The sequence below is a fragment of the Aulonocara stuartgranti genome, assembly GCF_965226115.1.
Source record: "Aulonocara stuartgranti genome assembly, chromosome: 9".
Lineage (NCBI taxonomy): Eukaryota > Metazoa > Chordata > Actinopteri > Cichliformes > Cichlidae > Aulonocara > Aulonocara stuartgranti.
Window position 1 is genome coordinate 351,929 of NC_138960.1, and position 23,084 is coordinate 375,012.

Here is a 23,084-nt window from a genome sequence, read left to right on the forward strand (position 1 = left end):
CTTCAACAGCAACATTGTACCCATCAGGTAAAACATGGGCTACATTTGCTTTGCATTGTCCCCACCTGGTGACAGTGATATAGTATGATGTGATTCCATATTTGATTCTTGGGTTGTTGTTATTTAGCCTGGTTCTATGTGCCCCTTTAACTTTCAAACGTCTCTGCACAGCCCTGCTCTCGATCCTTTAGTAAAACCAAAACCTTTAGAAGTCTTTATTCAGGATTTTACTCCAGTAACTGGTACATCCTGCTCCAGTCTGAAGTCGCACAAAAAAAGACTCACAGAGATTATGAATGCACAAATCACACAAATGTGTTTTACTTTTCCAAGGTATATTGTTTTAATATAATTAAGGTGTAAAACTTGCCAAACATACTATATTTAATGAATTAAGTCACAATTATATTGCTATGCTTTATCTTAAAAAACAAACATCATTCTTGTAAAACTTGATATGCTATGCCTTTTCACTTTCTTTTGGTTGTCTTGTTAGCAGATCCATTATACTGACACAAACAGTAAAAGCGAAAATGACAGAAATACTAAGTAAACACTAAAACTGCACATCTCATACAATAAGGCTTTGAAAGAATGGAATATTGACAAAACATAGGTGTGCATCACACAATGTTCCTGACACCTGTAAAACAGGAAGGCATAAAAGTTATTAGAAACGAACAGCTGGATTTGAAGATAACCCAAGGAAACGTCAGCTCACACAGGTTGTCTCACAAACTTTCGAGACAACCTTTGGCTACATCCAGGGTGACGATGCTTTAGTGGGCCACTAGTTTGCAGAAAGCACATTAACTAGGCAAAACAAAAAAAAGTGTTTTCACAAGTTTGTAAGCTCTGCAACTGAATCTTACCTCTTATTCTGATGGGTCTGTGTTCACAGAATGATGCAAAGTCTCCTTCAGCTGAAACACAGGATACACAATCCACAGTAAAAAGCAAGATCACATTCACGTAAATATTGTAAATCATTCTGTCAGTTATCTAGGTTTCAAGAAAATGTCACTAGTTCTAATGTCAAACTCCCGTGTACCATCTTAAATTAAAAAATGCCTCATAAGCTGAGGAGTTCATGTAAAATGTGGATTTTCTGAAAAGTTACATTAATTTAATACTCATATTTTAATTTTTCATAGTATAATTAGTCACGTGGACAGTTTAGAAACGTCTTCTATTTCACAATCAGGTTCAATTTAAGAGCTCGTAGTGCAGGCAGCCGAAGATATAGAACCCATGACTTTTGTCACAGTTCGGCTGTGTGGCAGGCAGGATTTATCGACACATGAGAAGATAAAAATGGGATTTTTTTTCTTACTCTCTGCAAGAAGCCTACTATGTCTAGCTTGTCTGCTTTGGTGGGAGAGCCGCCCTGACCATCACAGATGCTCTCAGACCCAGGAAGTGACTGTCTGTTGGAATCCAGTCCAGGTTTCAGAGTCTTCCAGCCTTTCCAATCAGAAATGTGGCTACTCTGTATGTCAGCTGCCGTGAGCAAGGGTAGCAAAGAGCACTGAGTGGCTACTGTCCTGTTGGGCATTGGTTTAGATGATGGTGTGGGGACTGTTCCAGGTAGAAAGACTTTAAGTTGAGAGCAGAGGAGAGACTGTTCATCCAGCAATCTGTGCATCTTCTACTCCAAAACACAGAATCAGAAAACATAAAGTTAAAAAAAACAAAAATATATCGGCCTGCCGATCTGTCTCAGGAGATGAATTTTGTTACCATTTTCAAGCTTTCATCATACTCATAGGCCAGTTCTTTTAACTGCCTCTCCAGCTCACCAGCCTCTCGTTTTACTGCACGCCTCAGCTCTTCGATGTCCCGAATCTTCTCTCTAAACACGCACAACACACACACATTTATTGTTGGGTGCATGAAACTGTATGGTAATTATCACCATGCCAATGCTCGAAGCTGGTTATCATGTGGACCAAAAACAATTAAGTGTTTTCCAAGTGTACACTCATAGTTACACTGCAATGGATGCATCTGGGGCAATTCAGGGTTCAGTATATTGGCCAAGGATCCAGAAAATGCTCCAATAAATAAATATTGGTGATCATTTAAAACTGCTAAATTACTACCTATGCTAATGAACTCCCAGGGTCTATAACTTGAAAAAATAGTATGAAGATAAAATATATGACATATTCCATAAGCAAAAAGAACAATCTGATTCTGAGGTGGGCAGACAGTCAGAACGTTATTAGCACCTCACTCACTGATTCTATGATAAAGCTGCACGTCTACTGCATTCTCGTAAAACAGAGAAATTCCAAGAGAGTGACACAACAGCAGAACCATAACTACCATGTGTGGGAAAAGCTTTTAGGACCTCACTTTTTTGCAAGATCTGGGACCCAGACTAATGTTTTTGTCAGATTTGACTTGTGATTCTATACGTGCAGTTTTTATATTAAATTAAGGTTAAAAATGAATACTTTAAAGAACAAAATATATTTAATTCCTAGACGCGGTTCAAGTGGACTGCTAACTGATAAAACCTGTTTCTGAAAGGACTTTGGTTGTGCCTGTAGCCAGAACACACTAGAAATGTATAAACTATTGTTTGTACCTGTCCTGGTCAGAGAGACAACTGAACACAGCAGCCTGGTCTTCAGAGAGTTGCTCCTCCATGTTACTTAGCACAGACCAAAACTGCTGCAGACACAGCAACATCTCCTCCAGCTCATCCAGAGAGTACTATAGAGAACAAAGACACAGTTATCATTAAAAAAAGAAAACACCTATCTGTCGAAGACATTTCTCCGATAAGCTTCTTCAGTTCTAACAACAGACGGTGGAAAGTCCCAGGTGTTTAGGCCCTAGTGAGACTTGTCACTAAAGAGGGTTTTCGACCTACTATTGATCATAGTCTCATCACATGAGCCATGGAAACTGTATTCCCTGGATACTATGGAAAAAAATGGTTCACCAGTGGTTTGAAGAGCACAAAAACAGGTTTTAGGTGTTGACTTGGCCTCCAAATGATCCAGTCTCAGTCCAATCAAGCAAATGTGGGCCTCCATGGATAAGACTTCTTTGGCAGTAGTTGGGACCAAGAAGTCTGATCCAGCAAAGAGGCCCCACCTTGTAAGCTGCAGAATTTGAAGAATTTCTTGCTAACATCTCGCTGCCAGATACCACAACACTCCTTCACACAGCTTAAGGTTGGTTTGTTTTATAATACACATTATACTTTTGATGGATATGTTATCAAATATGTTACTAAATATTAATTATAGTCTGTTAGTAATAATCCAGTTGCACAAGTGACACAACAGAGAGCATTATTTCTTAACAAGATAGAAGTATATATTGATGTTTTCATGGCTCAAGTGTCTCTTTAATTCAATTCAATTCAATTTTATTTATATAGCGCCAAATCACAACATAAGTCGCCTCAAGGCGCTTCATAGATACAGAGAAAAAACCCAACAATCATATGACCCCCTATGAGCAAGCACTTTGGCAACAGTGGGAAGGAAAAACTCCCTTTTAACAGGAAGAAACCTCCGGCAGAACCAGGCTCAGGGAGGGGCGGGGCCATCTGCTGTGACCGGTTGGGGTGAGAGAAGGAAGACAGGATAAAAACATGCTGTGGAAGAGAGACAGAGGTTAATAACAGATATGATTCAATGCAGAGAGGTCTGTTAACACATAGTGAGTGAGAAAGGTGACTGGAAAGGAAAAACTCAATGCATCATGGGAATCCCCCGGCAGCCTATGTCTATTGCAGCATAACTAAGGGAGGATTCAGGGTCACCTGGTCCAGCCCTAACTATATGCTTTAGCAAAAAGGAAAGTTTGAAGCCTAATCTTAAAAGTAGAGATAGTGTCTGTCTCCCGAATCCAAACTGGAAGCTGGTTCCACAGAAGAGGGGCCTGAAAACTGAAGGCTCTGCCTCCCATTCTACTTTTAAATACTCTAGGAACAACAAGTAGGCCTGCAGAGCGAGAGCGAAGTGCTCTAATAGGGTGATATGGTACTACAAGGTCATTAAGATAAGATGGGCCTGATTATTTAAGACCTTGTATGTGAGGAGCAGGATTTTGAATTCTGGATTTAACAGGAAGCCAAAACAGGAGAAATCTGCTCTCTCTTTCTAGTCCCTGTCAGTACTCTTGCTGCAGCATTTTGGATTAGCTGAAGGCTTTTCAGTGAGTTTTTAGGACTTCCTGATAATAATGAATTACAGTCGTCCAGCCTGGAAGTAATAAATGCATGAACTAGTTTTTCAGCGTCACTCGGAGACAGGATATTTCTAATTTTAGAGATGTTGCACAAATGGAAGAAAGCAGTCTTACATATTTGTTTAATATGTGCATTGAAGGACATGTCCTGGTCAAAAATGACTCCAAGGTTCCTCACAGCGTTACTGGAGGCCAAGGTAATGCCATCCAGAGTAAGAATCTGGTTACATACCATATTTCTAAGCTTTTCAGGGCCGACTACAATAACCTCAGTTTTATCTGAATTACGAAGCAGAAAGTTAGCGGCCATCCAGGTCTTTATGTCTTTACTGGTATTGGCCAGAGGGGCCGATGGCGCGATATGGCAGCCTCGCTTCTGTCAGTCTGCCCCAGGGCAGCTGTGGCTACAACTGTAGCTGTCTCCACCAGTGTATGAATGTGAGAGTGAATGAATAGTGGTATTGTAAAGCGCTTTGGGTGCCTTGAAAAGCGCTATATAAATCCAATCCATTATTATTGTTATTATTTAAGACATTCCTGCAGTTTAACTAATTGGTGTGTGTTATCTGGCTTCATGGACAGATAGAGCTGGGTGTCATCAGCATAGCAGTGTAAATGTATGCTATGTCTTCTAATGATGCTGCCTAAGGGAAGCATGTATAATGTAAACAGAATTGGTCCTAGCACTGAACCCTGTGGAACTCCATAATTAACCTCAGTGTGTGAAGAGGACTCTCCATTTACATGCACAAATTGGAGTCTATTAGATAGATATGATACAAACCACTGCAGTGCAGTACCTGTAATACCTACAGCATGTTCTAATCGCTCTAATAGGATATTATGGTCAACAGTATCGAACGCTCCACTAAGGTCTAGCAGGACAAGCACAGAGATGAGTCCACTGTCAGAGGCCATAAGAAGATCATTTGTAACCTTCACTAAAGCTGTTTCTGTGCTGTGATGAGCTCTGAAACCTGACTGAAACTCTTCAAATAAACCATTCCTCTGCAGATGATCTGTTAGCTGTTTGACAACTACTCTTTCAAGGATGTTCGATATGAAAGGAAGGTTGGAGATTGGCCTATAATTAGCTAAGACTGCTGGGTCTAGAGATGCTTTTTGAGTAAAGGTTTAACTACAGCCAGCTTGAAGGCCTGTGGTACATAGCTGATCATTAGAGATAGGTTGATCATATTTAAGATCGAAGAATTAATTAATGGCAGGACTTCTTTGAGCAGTTTTGTAGGAATGGGGTCTAAAAGACACGTTGATGGTTTGGAGGAAGTAATTATTGAAGTTAGTTATACTTTAGTGTTGTATTTTTCATACTTTGGATTTCTCTGTCTTTGGCTACACTACGGTTGGTAGAAAAAGCTTTTCTTGTGTAATAGCTAGCTAATTACTCACTGATGTATACACAGTAGACCTTTCCAGGACTGGACTTCTAATCTGGCATACCGAGCAGTTGCCCAGTGGGCCGATGCAAACTTGTGGGCAGAGATTACAGATTAGATTCATGCAGATTAATAGCATGCTCTGTGGTCAAATGGTTCTGCATGTGGGGTCATTACTAAAAAACATATTACAAAGAACACTTTTGTTAAAAGTAAAGCAATATGTTACTCAATTACTCCAAGGAGAAAGTAATTTAATATACTACTCATTACATAACTTTTAATGTTACCCACTTAAATAGCTGAAACAAACTGTCTCAGGACCTCAAATTGGCTTAGTAAGCTCAGTGACCCCTGACCTACATACACAGGTGAATCCAATAATGACAAAGAGTATTTAAGGGGGTCAATTGTAATTTTCCCTCGTCTTTTAATTTTCTCTGAAGAGTAGCAACACAGGGGTCTCAAAACAACTCTGTAACGACCTGAAGACAAAGATTGTTCATCATCATGGTTTAGGGCCAGTGTTGGTCAAGTTACTTGAAAAAAGTAATCAGTAACTAATTACTGATTACTTCCCCCAAAAAGTAATCCCGTTACTTTACTGATTACTTATTTTCAAAAGTAATTAATTACTTAGTTACTTAGTTACTTTTTAAAAACACGATTTACAACCTGAAGAGGTGATAAAGCGATAGATCTTTCAGCCCAATTCTACTTTTTCTACATAATCCATCATACAAAATGTAGTTAAAAGGAAAAGTCTCTTTTTTTAACTTGTTTTATCAGTTTTAATCTTTTAACTTTATGCATCAAGCAAAAATTTAATTATATGCAACATTCTCTGACTTGAATAAATTAGTTTAACATTTAAACCTATTTTCTGCACATTCCAGCACATAAAATAAAATATTTTTTGTGTTTACACTCAGTCTTTCAAATAGATGCAAGTAAAACACAGCAGAAAATAAATAAAGTCAAAGACTCAGCGGTCCTGTTGCTCTATTTTCACCTGTAAAGCAGGAGTGGGGCAGGCGGAGGTTTACCCTGGTGCAGGTGTGCCGCGGTCAGTGGAAGAATCCGTGAGTTTCTCTGAGTTTCCCATTACGTCGTAGCTACTCGGTGCTTGTTTGGAAGTTTAGGGGTTTTTTTCGCTGTAAAAATAAGTTTTCTTCCCACACACAACGGACACTAATGTTTTTGTCACTTTTTATGGAATCAAACTCAAAGTCAGGTCAGTACTTCCACGCTTTAAACGCTGCACGCTCATACTCTCTCCCACAATCGATATGTGATCCATTGTTGATCTGCACACAGCTGTTGTCACTAACGGCGCACTCGCTTACGTCACTGTCGTGAGACATTCTCGCAAAGAATCACGGTTTTAGTAACACAGTAACGCAGCGTTACTACGGGAAAGTAACGGTAATCTAATTACAGTTTTTGCAATACTAATCCCTTACTTTACTCGTTACTTGAAAAAAGTAATCAGGTTACAAGTAACGCGTTACTGCCCATCTCTGTTTAGGGCAGCGGTTCCCAGACTTTTTTTGCTGGGCCCCCCTTTGTTTTACAAGAAAAATGTTCGCGCCCCCCTGCGTGCACGCACGCACTAACACATCCTCCAACCACACACACCCATATTTTGCTCCATTGTGGTTTATTTCACACCTCAAACATTTAGTAAATAATTAAGCAAATACAAGTAATCTGCAATAAATTACAGGTAGTAAGAAAATAAACTACTAACTCTTTTACGCTACGTCCGCACCTACATGGGTATTTTTGAACACGCAGCTGTTTCGTCCACGTAAACGGCGTTTCGAATCACCGAAAACTGAGATTTTTTTAAACTCCTTTTTTTTTCGTTTATGTGTGGACGAGGAATACAGAGTTCGTCACGCAACGTCAAAGGTATGTGTCTTTTTTCACGTCACGCTGTGGCCACGTTATTGTTTACATGAGATGAATTGCAGGATGGCAGATAGAGACAAAATACTGTTAATCTGACTGTCTGCAGGTTTTACACGCAGTTACTGTCCCTCCATTTACAAAGGCAGAGGCGTCACGGTGTCATTATTTTACTGTAGCTGTTTTTTTTTCCTGTGTAATAATATTCAACATTGCATCAATACATTATTCAAAAAATGCCTCTCTGTGCAAAATGGGTTCAAAAACATAAACAACTGTGGGATCCTGTTTGTCCGTGATTTGAAGAGCCCAGCGCTGCTCCCGACGAAGGGAAAACCAATCCTGCAGGGAGACCTACCTCGGCACTTGTGCAGGTGAAGCCAAAGGGCAGATTTGCTTCACCATATTTTCTAGTCTTTGGCTTAGAATGAAGTTGGTTTGGAAACATATTCAGCGATGCTTCATCTCCTGCTTTGCGGGCCCCACACTTTGGGAAGGTCTGGTTTAGGGGAAGGATACAGAAAGCTGTCTCAGAGGTTTAAGCCGTCTGTTTCCACAGTTAGGAACATATTGAGACAATGGAAGACCACAGGCTCAGTTCAAGTTAAGGCTCAAAGTGGCAGACCATGAAAAATCTCGGATAGACAGAAGCGACGAATGGTGAGAGCAGTCAGAATCAACCCACAGACCAGCACCAAAGACCTACAACATCATCTTGCAGCAGATGGAGTCACTGTGCAGCGTTCAACCATTCGGCGCACTTTACACAAGGAGATGCTGTATGTGAGAGTGATGCAGAGGAAGCCTTTTCTCCGCCCACAGCACAAACAGAGACACTTGAGGTTTGCTAAAGCACATTTGGACAAGCCAGCTTCATTCTGGAGTAAGGTGCTGTGGACTGATGAAACTAACATTGAGTTATTTGGGCATAACAAGGGGCGTTATGCATGGAGGAAAAAGAACACAGCAGTCCAAGAAAAACACCTGCTGCCTCCAGTAAAATATGGTGGTGGTTCCATCATGCTGTGGGGCTGTGTGGCCAGTGCAGGGACTGGGAATCCCTTCATAGTTGAGGGACACATGGATTCCACTCAGTATCAGCAGATTCTGGAGAATCAGTGACAAAGCTGAAGCTGCGCCGGGGCTGGATCTTTCAACAAGACTACGACCCGAGACACTGCTCAAAATCCACTAAGGCATTCATGTAGAGGAACAAGTAAAACGTTCATCTCAGTCCCCAGACCTGAATATTATTGAAAATCTGTGGTGTGAGTTAAAGAGAGCTGTTGATGCTCGGAAGCCATCAAACCTGAATGAACTAGAGATGTTGTGTAAAGAGGAATGGTCCAAAATACCTTCAACCACAATCCAGACTCCCATTGGAACCTACAGGAAGTGTTTAGAGGCTGGAATTTCTGCAAAAGGCGGATCTACTAAATATTGATTTCATTTCTTTTTTTGTGGAGCCCAAATTTATGCACCTGCCTGATTTTGTTAAAACAATTATTGCGCACTTTCTGTAAATCCAATAAACTTCATTTCACTTCTCAAATATCACTGTGTGTGTCTCCTATATGATATATTTAACTGACATTTTTTATTGTAACAACCAACGATTTATATAAGAAAATAATGACTATTAACAAGGTTGCCCAAACTTTTGCATCCCACTGTATAATCTTTATCTCAATATTTGGATCTATAATTTTATAATTTTGCTCTCCAATGCGTCCATCAGAGTGTGAATGTGTGAATGTTTTTAGATTGCACTTGAGTATAGAAGTGTTTGTATGAGTAGGTGTGAATAGGTGAATGAGGCATGTTGTATACAGTGTTTTGAGTCCTCAGAGAGAGTAGAAAAGCGCTATATAAGAATCAGTCCATTTATATAAGAATCAGTCCATTTACATGAGTCCAACACCACAAAGCAAAAGTGAAAACCAGCAAAACGATATTTCAAACCAATTATCACAGTGATTTTTCTTTAGAAACAGAAGCTGCAGCAGGACCTCTCATGAGTTTGGTCAGCTTTCACACAGCTTTCAGCTTCCATCACTCTGGACTTTTGGCTAGCTTAGTGTTTGCATGCCGTCTTGCTATCTTAGCATTAGCATGCTGTCTGTGCAGATGCTTGCAAAAAGCCAAAGTGATGTTAGCAGCATAATGCAGCTGTTTCTGTCCTGGAGGCAGCTTCCGCTTTACCATCGCTCACATCCTTTTGTGCAATAAAAATAAAAGTTGTCCATATACACTAGCATTTTCCTCCTCTGACAAATGAAGTCAAATCACCTAGTTGTAGTGTAACCAATAAGCAAGATTGATAGGCAAACAGCCTAACAATTCCAAGGAACTGTGCTTCTGGAACCGGTTCTTGATTTCCATCCCTAATAAACAGCGCTGGACTGGTTATCCGGCATACCGGGGATTTTCCCAGTGGGCCGACGTACTTTTAGGCCAATGAGTTGAATGCATTGGGACAATGAAAGATGTGCAACATCGGGCGCTGACAGTAGCCCATTTGTTCATTTTCATTAATGACACTTTTTTGCCCAATCAAATCTCATAACGCAACCGGGCGCTCCCCTATCTTCGCTGTGTGTTCACGCACCTTGTAGAACAGATTATTGTGTGGAAGATTATTGTGTGGAAGATTATTGTTAGATTATTGTGTGGAAGAATGGCCGAAAAGGTGGAGCTCAAAAGCTAAAACAGAAAAAAAAAAAGAAGAAACTAACAATAAATGTAGCAAAGTGTTTCAAATTAATGACATTAGCTTTTGGTGATGTTGCACTGTCAACAGTAGTACCAACAACAACTAGTAACCAGCCCTCACGGTCACAGGAGGCTGCTGTTTTTAGCACCAGATGTGGAGAAGTGTAGGAGGAGTGAAGCAGGGTTTTTTTGTGTGTGATTTGATTTCTTGAGCAAACATGATGGGCTGCCTGAAACAAAATTACCAGTCCCATTCTAGCCTTGCAAATAAATAAATAGGTTTCAGTTAGATTGCAGGGTTGCCGCACACCAGCCCCACAAGCACTGACAGCAGCCCATTCTTGCCCAATCAAATCTCTTAATGCAACCATCCCTGCCCCTACCTACCCTGTGTGCCTTATTGAAAAGTTTCATGTGGAAGAACTGGTTGATACAGGCAAACTCACAGTCATAAGAACCTTCTGTTGGTAGTACCAGCTGTGGGGAAGTGCAGGATGAGGGACAGCAGTCCCAATAACTTTAGTCCTCGGGCCCTAAAGGTTCAGAATGGAACTCAAATTCTAAACTACTTTCATCAGACACTGCCTATCGGCCTTGTTCTGAACCTGAAAAACTGTAAGACTATAGACGTAAAATAAAACCAAACCTTACTCACTGTGGTGCTTGAATACATGTAGTCCAGCAACTGAAGTTATACGTAAAAGGGTGTGAATTTTATATGAGGGTATCAACATAAATCTATTTGGCTAAATACACAAAATTAAGTAAGGATACTGGACAGTGTGGTATTACTCACAGGACTGTTTCCGAAAGTGGGTTCCTTGTTGTTACTCTTGTGAATACAGCAGGTATGGTCACAGGAGCAGCAGCATGCCATGGTGTCTTGCTGATTGCCCTCCCAAAGTTGCTTCTGAGTTTCATTTCCATTTCTGTTCATGTCTTCTTCCTGCTCATCCGGCCACAATCCTGTATCTACAGATACTGACTCTGGCTTACAATTTATAGCCATCTCAGGGATAGTCTCCTGTGATTTCCAATTATTAGACAGGTGAAAGAAAGAAGGAGATGAAGAGAAGAGCTCTTGATGTGTTGGTCTTTGTGTCATTCCTGGGCAACTCATGGACAAATTTGTTTTGTTTGGAACAGCATGAAGAGCCCCATATGATAAATTCTTGGTCAGAGTATTGCGCTGAATTTGCAGGTCTGTCCATGACTGGACAGCACGAAAGGGGCTGGAGGTGTCCAAAGGTAGAATGATAGGGAGACGAGTGCTTTTTGACTCAGGAGTGTATGGAACATCCTTTCTGTGGACAATATGAGAAGACAGATATGACGGCATTTGAACTGAAACAGAACGATTTGATGGTCTGACATTCGGGATTGCAGACTGGGATGTGGATGTCAGTGAGGAAGGTACATCCAAGGAGCCATTTGCAGCTCTTGAGGTCTGGCCTCTGTCTGTGTTCGCTGAGTATGACATCGGTAAAGGGATGGCATTGCCTGTGGAAGAAAATGAATCTACAGGAAGATTTCCAGGAGTTCCATCTGAGATTTCAAAGCTTCCTGACGCTTCAGGGGTTGGATTGGACAACTGGATGGGTTCTGCCCAATAGACTCGCCCTTCAGTATCAAGCTGCTGAAAAAAGTCATCTAAATCTATATTCTCATTGTCAGAGTCATCTACTGAGGTTTCAAATACCAGATCTAAGTTCTCAATTGCAATGAGATTATTGGGTTTTACTTCATCTCCACTGTGTGCCTGTGCAACTTGATTGTGTAAGCGTATGTAACTCCCGGGTGATTCACTTTCTTTACCAGCAACGTGTTTTTGATAGAGTTTTCTAATATCGTTGTGTTTTGTCTTTGCTGACATGTCATCATGCACAGTAGAGGAGTTGACCAGTGTATCCATTTCTGACTGGCTTTCTACTTCAGAAGGTGAAGGTGCAGAACCTTCTGACAGATTAGCGGGAGTTTCTGTGTCTGAGATGTAAACGACAGCTTCTTGAGAAAGTTGGGGACCGTGTCCCTCACTTTTTTCCTGTTGTTTTTCATTCCTCTGAAATTTTTCCAACAGTATATCATTCATCTTGGCATTTGTACCATTTTGGATCTGACAGGATAGAGCAAGATCATTGTTATCATTGTGAGAATGCTGTCTGTTCTCTGGGGGTAAGACTGCACTATGCTGTCCAGAGACAACTTGCTCTGACTGGTCTGAAATTTCTCCTGAAGCTGGGTCTATGAGGTCATTTTGATGATGTGATTGTGATGACACATCAGGCTGACAAACTGGGATGTCAAGTTTATAAGAAAGGGAGGAAGGTGTGGGAAAACCTTCCTCTAATTTTGAGAAGTCCAAAACAGGTGGTGCTGATGGATTAGCTTTGTCCAAATGAAAAGAGAGCAAAGGGAGACTTTCATCCTCTTCCTTTTGTGTATCAGCAGTTGGCTTTGAAAAACTTATTCCATCAGAATCTAGAAAAAAAGATTTGTTTTTGTTGCTTTCGGGAGTTTGTGAGATTAACTTGAGTAATTTGGGAGAGACCAAAGTGGGTGGAGAACAGATCTCTCTGTTAGCAGAGTGAGGTAAAGGAGGAGAAGTGGGATGCTGAGACGATATAGGACCAGAAGAAAAACTTTTTATTGAAGCGGGTGGAGACTGATCCGGATTTGGTACTGTTTCAGTGTTTGCAATTTGCAGGTCACAACTTGAGAGAGGCAGTGAGGCAGAAGCTATGGAAGAGCTCGAGTCTATAGTAGAATCTGGTGAAGGGCAGGGTGAGGAAGGGAGATATTTATTAAAACCACAAGAGGTCATTGTTGAGGCAGGGATGGGAGATTTGTCAGTATGAGGAGAAAAAGCAGAAGACTCTGGTTTCTCACTGTCCTGATTGTCACCACTCATTTCTGAAAACCCTGAGCGAGCCTGAAATCAAACAGGAAATACAGTCAAACATCTGAACATTCAAATGCTCTAAATATCCTAAATAGCAACTTAGTATACTCTACGATCTAGTGTCAGTGTTATGAATTAGGGTAGTGCGCTGCATTTCAATAAACTTGACAGACTGTGAGAAAAGTGAGACTGCATTGACAAGAGAAGAGACCTTGATGATTTCAGATCCTGGTGATGCCAAATGAGGGACCAGTGGTATAAAGGGTTCTTCTAGAAAGCCACTGCTGTCTGACTGGCAGCTGTTGGTCCGCATTACACCTCTCACTGCTCAAACAAATGAAGGAGGAATGAGAAGACAAAGAGAAAGAGGACATGGAATTATATCCACAACTTATCAAAATCTCTGGTATTTGTCTCAACGCTGGAATTTAAAAAGTTTTGAAAACATGTTGTGGGAAATCTGTTTTTTATTCCAAACTTTCTAGAGGTCTATTGTTCCCAGGCCAGCTAATAAAAACAATCTCTCCAGCATGTCCAGTGCCTGCCCCAGGATCAGACACCCTTCAGAGAAAGACATTTGCATACATAGTCTCATTCTTTCCATCAGCTCCCACAGCTCAGGGTCATAGGATGAACCGAGATCAGTCAACTCTTGCTAGTTGAATTGCTGCGATAATTGTATGGAGCTGAATATAATGGATTTAATTGTTTTTAACCCTTGTTCATTGTAGCTTTTTGTGTGTTTTTTGTGTGCACTGTTTTTTATAAGATTGTGACCTCACAAACTTTGAGTTTTTTGCAGGTTTCCTCCAGATTGGTCGAATCCATGTATATCCATGATATTTGGTACTTTGAACATATGTGCATGTCAAAACCCCCGGTCCCCAACAGCTTTTCCCTTGCAGCAAATGACAGCAGCAACATTATTCTCTTGCGCCTTGTGGAGAGACCCTTAGCTTTGCTTGGCCTTGTGTCTGTGAGCTGGTTTCTTGCTAGTAGTTCTTGTGCTTAACTTACTCATTGTGTATATACACAGATCACTGAAACGTAAGAGCTGAACTGCTTTTTTGCTCTGAACACTTGTTCTCCTGTTGTTCATCTAGGGAGTTAGGTTTAGCATATGCCTTCTGTTTGTTTAGTTTTTTGCTTGTTTTTTTGTCACATAGGAATAAGGTAGCACAGCTCCTTGAAAGATAGCCGCTTTTGATTGTTGTTTTGGCATTGGTTCATCCTGGAGTCAGTTACTGGTATTGCTTGTGACCAAGTATGTATTAATAAACAATGTCTTTGACAGAAAATTACTGGTTAGACTCCACCTGTTTTGTGACCACAGTAGGGACTCTCTTTGAAGTTTATACATTCCCAGTGATGTGCAAGATGTCCTACTTATCCTTGGTCTTTGCTTCCTTCCAGGAAGGCATTTTAGTGCGAATCGGGAGATTCTCAAAGTATTCCCTTCACTGCCCTACCTTATATAAATGCCCTTAAGCTAAACATAATGTTTATTATAGACAAACTGAAAGAATCACAAAGGTTCAACAATAAAGACGAGACTCTGTACTCTCAGGATTTAGATTAGGCAAGCTGTTCCTCCCAATCACATCCCTCCAGTAGTCCAATCACACCGAAGTCGCCCAGTTTGACAATGGATGCCCCAGACCACTTTGATCTTGTAGTAGAAAATGAAAAACAGGAACTTTTCTGTCATTTAATTGTTTATTGCTTAATTACTTTGTGTAGTATGAATGGCCATAGGGTGAATTTTTATCAGTAGGAAATGCTGTGAAACCTAGCAGATCAAACATGTTAAGAAATATTATTATTATTATTATTATTATTATTATTATTAATGCTCAATACTGAACTGAGACTTATTTTTATGCATTTACTACTAAGCTTAAATCCAAGCTCTCCCATCTATCCTGCTCTCAAACCCTTGCTGTTTTAGTCAGATGTAGTCCAGTTTATTGTCCAGTGAGCAGACCACACAGTGGGAATTTAGGGACTGCTGCATCTTTGTTTTTACAGAGATGCAGCATGCAGCATTTTACAGAAGCATGGCTCAGTGACAGAGCTCCAGACACCACCATTCAGCTACACGGGCTCATTTCATTTCGTGCAGACAGAAATGCAGCTCTGTGCGGTAAGACTCCTGGTGGTGGCTTGTGTGTCTACATAAACTTGGAATGGTGCAAGAACTCTGTGCTTGTTTCTTACTACTGCTCTTTGTTGGTAGAGTTTAGGACTGTTAGATGCAGACCTTTTTAACTTTCCTCGGGAATTCACTGCGGTGTTCATTACAGCAGTGTAAATGCCACCCAGCACTAACGCTAAGGGGGCGAGCTGCAGAACTCACACCCGATGGACTGTTTATTATCGCCAGAGATTTCAACCACTCAAATCTCAAGTCACTGCTTCTGAAATTGCATCAACACGTGGACTTTGCGGTGAGGGGAAAAAATGGGCTGGATCTTGTTTATACAAACATTTCAGCATGTAGAGAGCAAAGTCTCGCCCCCACCTCAGATACTCAGACCACTTGTTATGCTATTTACAGCATGCAGACCGCTCGTCAGACGCTGGAAACCAGTTCTGAACAGATGAAACTTGGCCTGCAGGAGCTCTCTCTGCTTTTCAGGACTGTTTTGAGCACAGTGACTGGGACATGTTCAGGGAAGCTCTATGAAATGGCGACTGCACCAACTTGAAGGAGAACACATCATCTGTGTGCTCAGCCCAATGCTGTTCACTCTACTGACTCACGACTGTGCAGCGATGCACAGTTCAAACCACATCATCAAGTTCACCAATGACATGACTGTGGTGGGTCTCATCAGCAAGAATGACGAGTCAGCATACAGAAAGGAGGTGCAACAGCTAACGGACTGGTGTAGAGTCAACAACCTGTCTCTGAATGTGGACAAAAGAGATAATTGTTGACTTTAGGAGAGCATGGAGAGATCACTGTCCACTGAACATCGATGGATCCTCTGTGGAGGTGGTCAAGAGCACCAAATTCCTTGGTGTCCACCTGGCGGAGAACCTCTCCTGGTCCCTCAATACCAGCTCCATGACTAAGAAGGCCCAACAGCATCTCTACTTCTTGCAGAAGCTGAGAAAAGCCCATCTCCCTCCATCCATTCTCACTATGTTCTACAGAGGGACTATCGAGAGCATCCTGAGCAGCAGCATCACTGTCTGGTATGGTAACTGCACCGTATCCGATCGCAATACCCTACAACAGACAGTGAGAACAGCTGAGAAGATCATTGGAGCCTCTCTTCCCTCCATCACAGACACTTATGGCACCCACTGCATCTGCAAAGCCACCAGCATTGTGGAGGACCCCACATACCCCTCACATACACTCTTCATCTTGCTGCCTTCAGGCAAGAGGTACCGGACCATTCGGGCCCTCACTGCCAGACTGTGAAACAGTTTCTTTCCCCAAGCCGCCAGACTCCTGAACACTCAGTGACTGGACCGACACACACACACCTTCATACACCAAGTTACTTTTTGCACATTTCTATTGCACTATTGTGTCAGCACTGTCTTGTCTCTGTATTGTTCTGTTCTGTCTACTGTTGCACTGTCTTTGTTTTGTTTTTGTGCAATCTTTGCACATTGCACTTTATGTTATCCTGTGTTGATATGTAGCACCATGGTCTTGGAGTAACGTCGTCTCTGTACTGTACCACTATGCATGGTTGGAATGACAATAAAGCCACTTGACTTAACTTAATGGGAGAACATACATGAGGTTTAAGCCTTGGACAAGTTTGAAACATTATGTCCTCCACAATAAAAGTGGCTGAAAATAAACACCGGTATCACTTCATCCAGTTCCTAATTTTATAAATTCTGCACTCCGCTTTGCAGTCTCCAATATCATTGAGCTGCAGCCAGATGCTGCTCATTTTACATTTTTCACTCAGTTCTCCACTTTTTTCTTGACATGCTTGCATTTAAATCTGGCTCCCCGTCTCTTTGTGCACCTGGCCTGTACCACTACACTTGCTGTCTTCGGAAGGTCTGCCTTGGCATATGAAATTATCTCGTGGGCCGGATATGATTGTATCACAGATAAAGCAGGTCAAGTCCAAGGAATTTTTTTTGGTTGTGCAAAGATCTTGTAGAAGTTCCTCTTAGTGCTGCTTAGTGCTTGTTTAATCTTTAGACCATTGAAAATGTAGTAAGTCTAATAGCTTTTCCAGGAAGAAAAAAGCATGAAAGTTAAGTTGGAAACTGAAACAACCCATGTAGCATTTTTTTTTTTTTTGTTTTTTTGCCTGTCCCGTTTGGCTCTTTTGCATCAGAATTATTGTCTAAAGGCAAAGAAAGATGCCCAACGGATTTACTTTACCAAATTGACCATCCCAGCCTTGCCATAATGGTCCATTTGATTCACCTTTTATTGTTTATTTTATTTTCACTTGCTGTATACGGGACAGACTTGACTGGAGAAAGAAGGAGAGAAAGAAAGAGGGAAAGAGAAACAGCTGAGAAGAGGGACGGGGGAGAAGGGCAAAAAACAAAAACCAACAGAATGAGCAGAAAAAATAAATAAATAAATAAAAAAACAAAAAAAGGAAAAAAAATGCATATATCGATCACCTGGATCACCTGTTGAGAAAGAAAAAAGAAAACAAGCAAAAAGGAACAAGAGTAATAGAATAAACAACATCACAATGATATATGGGAATATGACAGTAAATATTAAATATTAAACATTATTGTGCAGCACATAAGATCAACAGAACACAGTGTGCTTTGAGGTAGGAGCCAAAAAGGGTGTAGTTTGTGGGTGTGATCACCCGTGTGTACACCTGTGAGCATGGACGCGCTTGGTTTTTGTTTTTTAAAAGGTTCCTTCATGTAATGATCTGCTAGAGGGTGTGGGGGGGCCACAGCCCCGTCCTCCAGGGCATGAAGCAGGTATGGAGGAGATCAAAACTCCAGACATCCAGAGGCCCCCAGAACACAAGAGACCAAGGAAGACCAACAGAGGGGCAGCCGCGCCACTGTCCCAGAAAGAGCTGAGGAGAGTCCCAGATGAGGGTTTACCCAGCAGCCGCGGAGCAGAAGCCAGGGGGAGTTGCAGTGACGCGCCCGTGTGCTCCGCCGGCAGCCAGCTGTGCCTGAGTGACCGAGCCCCAGGCCGAGAGGCCGGGGGCACCCCACCTCCGAAGTGGCCTGAGCGAGCCCCAGGCTCCAGGCCCCGATAAGCGGCCGCCAAGGAGTGAGCTGGCGTGTACCTGGACGCCCATCCCCAGACACAAAGAACCACCAACGCACCGATGTCTGAGGGGGTCCGCCACTGGCAGGGGAAGTGGTGGTGGGGGGAGATAGGCCTCCAAACCTTGGAGGGCCTGAGATGTCCCCAGAGAGGTGGCGTCTGATATCCAACCTGACATATAGACACAGACATACAGGCACACACAGACACAAACATCCATTCCCACCCTCATGCTCTCATATGCACTTACTCCACACTCAACCAACGTGGAGACAGACATAAAGAGACGCTGTACACACGATCACACTCCCCAAGCGTACTCTACGAACCGGGTCTAGGTACCCTTGCCCCTGGAGGGGGGAACTGCACCCAGACCCAGGTGGTGTTACCCTTTTCCCTGCGGTGGGGGGAGGCAGACCGCCCCGACTCCGCAGCAGCAGGGAGGCCCCACACTCCAGACCGCAGTCGGACGGCCAACTCCTCCTCCTAGCCCCCCCGCTCCAGCAGGTCGCAGAGAATGGGGGTGGGAGAAGACTCCAAACCTCCCTCCACCCGCTCATTGTAGTGTTGATGCATGTGTGTTCTAAGGTGCATTTAAAACCCAGGAGGGCATGGAGCTACCTGCCAGAGAGCAGCAGGTAAGCGCATGGTCCCTCCTGCTAGCCCTCAATGTCTACGTGTATTTAAAATTGAGAGGTGGGCAACGACGCCAGGGGTGGGGTGTACACCCTGATGGTCTTTTTGGACTCCGTGTATCGTGCCCACCCCCAAGATCCTATATGTATGTGTAATGAGAGTGTGAGTAATGTGAATGTCTAAGTTGTGGGATAAAATTGAGGCAGAGGCAGCCAGAAGGGGACAGAGGGGGGGGGGGGGGGGGGGGTAGCCTCCTCTGCACCTTGGTGACATACCCCTACTCCAAGGCCCTGCATGTGAGGGTGGTTGTGGTGGAGCGGGAAGAGGGAGGCAGCTGGAGATGGGGAGGGAAGGAAGGGAGGGGCAAGTGACCCCTCCCTGGGGCCAGCTCCCCCGCTGACCCCAGTTGGCACTCCCACACTCCGCGACCCGCCAGGGAAAGGGGGCCCAGGCCCATCCAGACCGGGGACCAGTGCAGCAGCGCCTCCCGGCCCCACAGAGCCCGGGACAGTCCACCCAACCCCACCACAGAGAAAACTGCACCCACCCCACCATCCATTCATCTTCCAGACTACATAAGACAATAAACGCCCAGGCTGAGATCTTCCTCCACCTCTCCTGTATTTCCCCTTCCTGCAGAGAGAGTTCCTGAAGAGAGGAAAGCTCCTGCAAGATGTGACAATCTCCCCCACCAGTTGAAGAGCCCCCCAGGTGGCTCGATGCACCGGCGGCACCCCGCGCCAGGGCTGGGCCCCCATGCACCCGCCCGCCCACAACCCCGGCAACACACCAACCAGGACCCAAGCCCCCGAGGCCCGGCCAGGGCCCCAGCCCAGAGACGGAGCGCCCCCAGAACCTCACGCCCATCCCGGACCCACCCAGGGGCAGCCAGGCTACCAGGTCAGTAACCCACGTCCGTCAGCACAGACCCTCCCCTAGCCCCGCTGCACGCAGCCACGAGGAAACAGTCACCTGAGAGCCAACAGAGCCCCTAACCGGACATGACCGCTACCCCGGGTTGAGCCCCCCAAGGAAGATGCCTCCGGGGAACCCCCCGACGCCCTAAGCCTGTCCCTACCCCCACACCAATCACAACAGTGAAGGCGGGACCAAACTATGCCCCCCACCCCCACTAGGTGATGGAGCTGATCAAAGGAGCCCAGAGCAATTGATCTGATGTGGTGGCAGAGGCCGTATCAAGACTAATGTAATCTAATAGATAATTTCTATATTGGTTAGAATTAAGATTATTTTTATTTTTCCAGTTCATGAGGACTGTTTTCTTGGCTATGCATAGGGCAGTGAAAACCATATGGGCTATATTCTTTTCTGAAGTGACATTATCTAAGCTGCCCAACAAACACACTAAGGGGGAAGTTGGAATGTTACATTTCAGACACTTTGATAAGTCTTCACATATCTCACGCCAAAACTTCTGAACTGGTGGACAGAACCAAAGAGCGTGGATATAATTGTCTGGTGAATTGGTTTGGCAGTGTGAGCAGTTGTTGGTAGACGTAAAGCCCATCTTGAACATCCGATGACCTGTATAGTGCACTCTAACCCATGTAGCATTTACCATATAGGTCTATAAATGGACAACATCTCAAGCTCTTCAGTGTAGGTTCAAGTATAAGTCAAGTGTATTTGAAGTATAGTATGGTCAAGTGTATGCTTTTTAAGCAAAAGCTTAATTAGATGTACCTAAAACACAACTGTGTAAATATTAAACATGCTCTGGTCTCTGCACTTGAGGGTGCAAGAGAGCAATGCAATAAAATTCCCTCGATCACATATTAATGCTGCAATTACAACATGATGTAATACTTGGTTTGACAGCAATGATCCAAATATGAAAATGACCAAAGCCTGTAACGACTTTGCATCTCTGGATCATGGTAGACTCTTCCATGATGGTAAAACTGCATGCAAATAATGTAATTGTGCTCTGTTTATGTCCATGAATTACATACCTACAAAGAATCCCAGATGTTTCATGTATGAGGAAGTTTTTATCCTTTTATAATTGGGACTGAATAAAAAATAGTGAGTGAATAAAAAACAGCAAAGAATGAGAAGGTATGCAGAGATTTAACAGATCATGTAGCACCTGAATGAAGCATCCACTTTGTCCTCTTTCCATGTTACTTCTATGAAGAGAAAACTTTGCTGATATTTCTTTAATTGCTACAGTCTTGTTACTTTGTAATTGTACAGTTTTACTAACCAAAGTTTTCTGCTCCTCCCACGTAGCTCACTGCAACACTGCTTTCATCAAAGCTCTGTATCTAGAATGAGATATGAAATATAATGTGTATGATTAGTAAAACTCACAGGAAGTCAACACAGAAGGAAAAATATTAGATATACAGGGTGGGCCATTTATACGGATACACCGTAATAACATGGGAATGGTTGGTGATGTTAACGTCCTGTTTGTGGCACATTAGTAGATGCGAGGGGGCAAACTCCTCAAGGTGGGTGGTGACCATGGTGACCATTTAGAAGTCGGCCATCTTGGATACAATAGGAAGAGGGCCATGTGACACATCAAACTTATTGGTAATGTCACAAGAAAAACAATGGTGTGAAAAACCTAATTAAATTGCACAACACTTTTTTAAGCAATTATTTAAAAAAAATACCAGATGTAGCATAAATGATACAAATGAAATATATGGAAATTAATATGTAATTAATTTTGTAAACAAAATTGTTCACTAAACTCTCTATTTTAAAAAAAACTGTCCATTGTTTTCATATTTCAGGTTTTAAGGGCTTCTCTGTTCTATAACAGACTTCAACTTGCCTCCTCCATTTCAAACGATTCCCTGATCTGTCCTTGGCTCTTCTTCCTCTGTAAGAAAGATTTAGCTGCCAAGGGGTGACCTTCTCTCAGGGGTGCAGATTTGAGCGCTCCCTCCTGGGATAGTAAATAAACCAAGGGATGTTGGGATTGAAGGTCTGGATCATTTCCTTGTTCCTCTGCCAAAGTACTCAGAGACGCAGTCTCTAGAGAGCCTGGTTTAACTCTTTTTAAGCAGACGTTTTTGTCTCTAGGGCTGGATGTGGGTTGCTGTGACTCAGATGCAGGAACACAGTTGGCAGCAGGTATAGTCAGGCCATGGGTTTTATTCCTGTGTATTTGGCCAAGTGACTTTTTTGATGCTCGTCTGAACAGCATGCTCATGCGCCTTCTCCTCTCCTGGGCCTCAGGAGGCAGGTCTTTTCCTTGTGTTGCTTTCAGTGGAGAGGAGGAAGATCCTATAAAGCTGGAGAATGCTGTAGTGACCTGCTGTAGAACCTCAAGTTGTCTAAACCGATCTGAGATAGGAAGAAAAAAAGTCTTGTTTTCAGAAATATGGACTTGATTATACAACGTACAGCATCACGAAAACAATGTCTCTCCATTGTTTGTGTATTTGTAGCACAGATTTAGTATTCCTTGTGTGTGCTGAAGTCTGATGCCTTCAAAATACTTTTGAAAACAGGCTTTTGTTTGTTTTTTCACTTCTATCAACAATCTGAGTTTGATGGGGGCTTGACTGTGAACCAGATCTCATCAGCCTCCATTAGTGTGGACCTCACTGATGACAGTATGAAAGCAAATATTTGTCACCAGATGTCAATATTTTATATAAGAAACAAGGAATCAGTTGGACTCACTGCTGACGTCTGGGTTCTCCAGGTCCAGACGGTTTTTCTGAGCCTCTAGAAACACTTGGAGATTTATTCCTCTTGCATGAGACTGATAATTAATGAATCGTGCCGGAATGCGTCCAGAGAGGTCAGGCTCATCACAGCCAAAGCCCAGGTCCAAGAGAATCTCTTCTGGGTCGTCGTTCCATAGGTTAAGTACATCCATCACACTGCAAGTATGAGAAGGTATAATTGCTCAGAACCGATTCAAATAGTTCCAGTTGTATAGTTCTGTTGTGTGTCGGTCAGTGTTTAACCTGAGTGGTCCAGAGTGACCTGAAGTTGCTGAGCTAAAGCTGTTCCACCTACTAAGGGCTGGACCTGAGCTGCTCCACCTGTATGATACAATCAAAGCACGAGGTTTTATTTGATTTAATGC

General features: G+C 42.9%; 1 protein-coding gene across 3 annotated transcripts in view; it reads right to left on the reverse strand.

Moving 5' to 3' along the window:
• Nucleotides 1–365: 365 nt before the first annotated feature.
• Nucleotides 366–23,084, reverse strand: part of itprid1 (ITPR interacting domain containing 1) — a 35,862-nt gene continuing 13,143 nt past the window's right edge. For 2 of the 3 annotated variants that reach the window (XM_082545767.1, XM_082545768.1), the window contains 11 exons: nt 22,963–23,040; nt 22,673–22,875; nt 21,816–22,330; nt 21,234–21,294; nt 13,343–13,455; nt 11,029–13,161; nt 2,594–2,721; nt 1,741–1,852; nt 1,334–1,648; nt 873–923; nt 366–643 (listed from right to left, as the gene is read on the reverse strand). In XM_082545767.1, coding sequence (XP_082401893.1) covers nt 876–923; nt 1,334–1,648; nt 1,741–1,852; nt 2,594–2,721; nt 11,029–13,161; nt 13,343–13,455; nt 21,234–21,294; nt 21,816–22,330; nt 22,673–22,875; nt 22,963–23,040 — 3,706 coding nt within the window. In that variant the 3' untranslated portion in view covers nt 366–643; nt 873–875. Of the gene's footprint in view, nt 644–872; nt 924–1,333; nt 1,649–1,740; nt 1,853–2,593; nt 3,617–11,028; nt 13,162–13,342; nt 13,456–21,233; nt 21,295–21,815; nt 22,331–22,672; nt 22,876–22,962; nt 23,041–23,084 lie in introns of those variants that run through there. The other variant, XM_082545769.1, reaches the window with a different exon arrangement.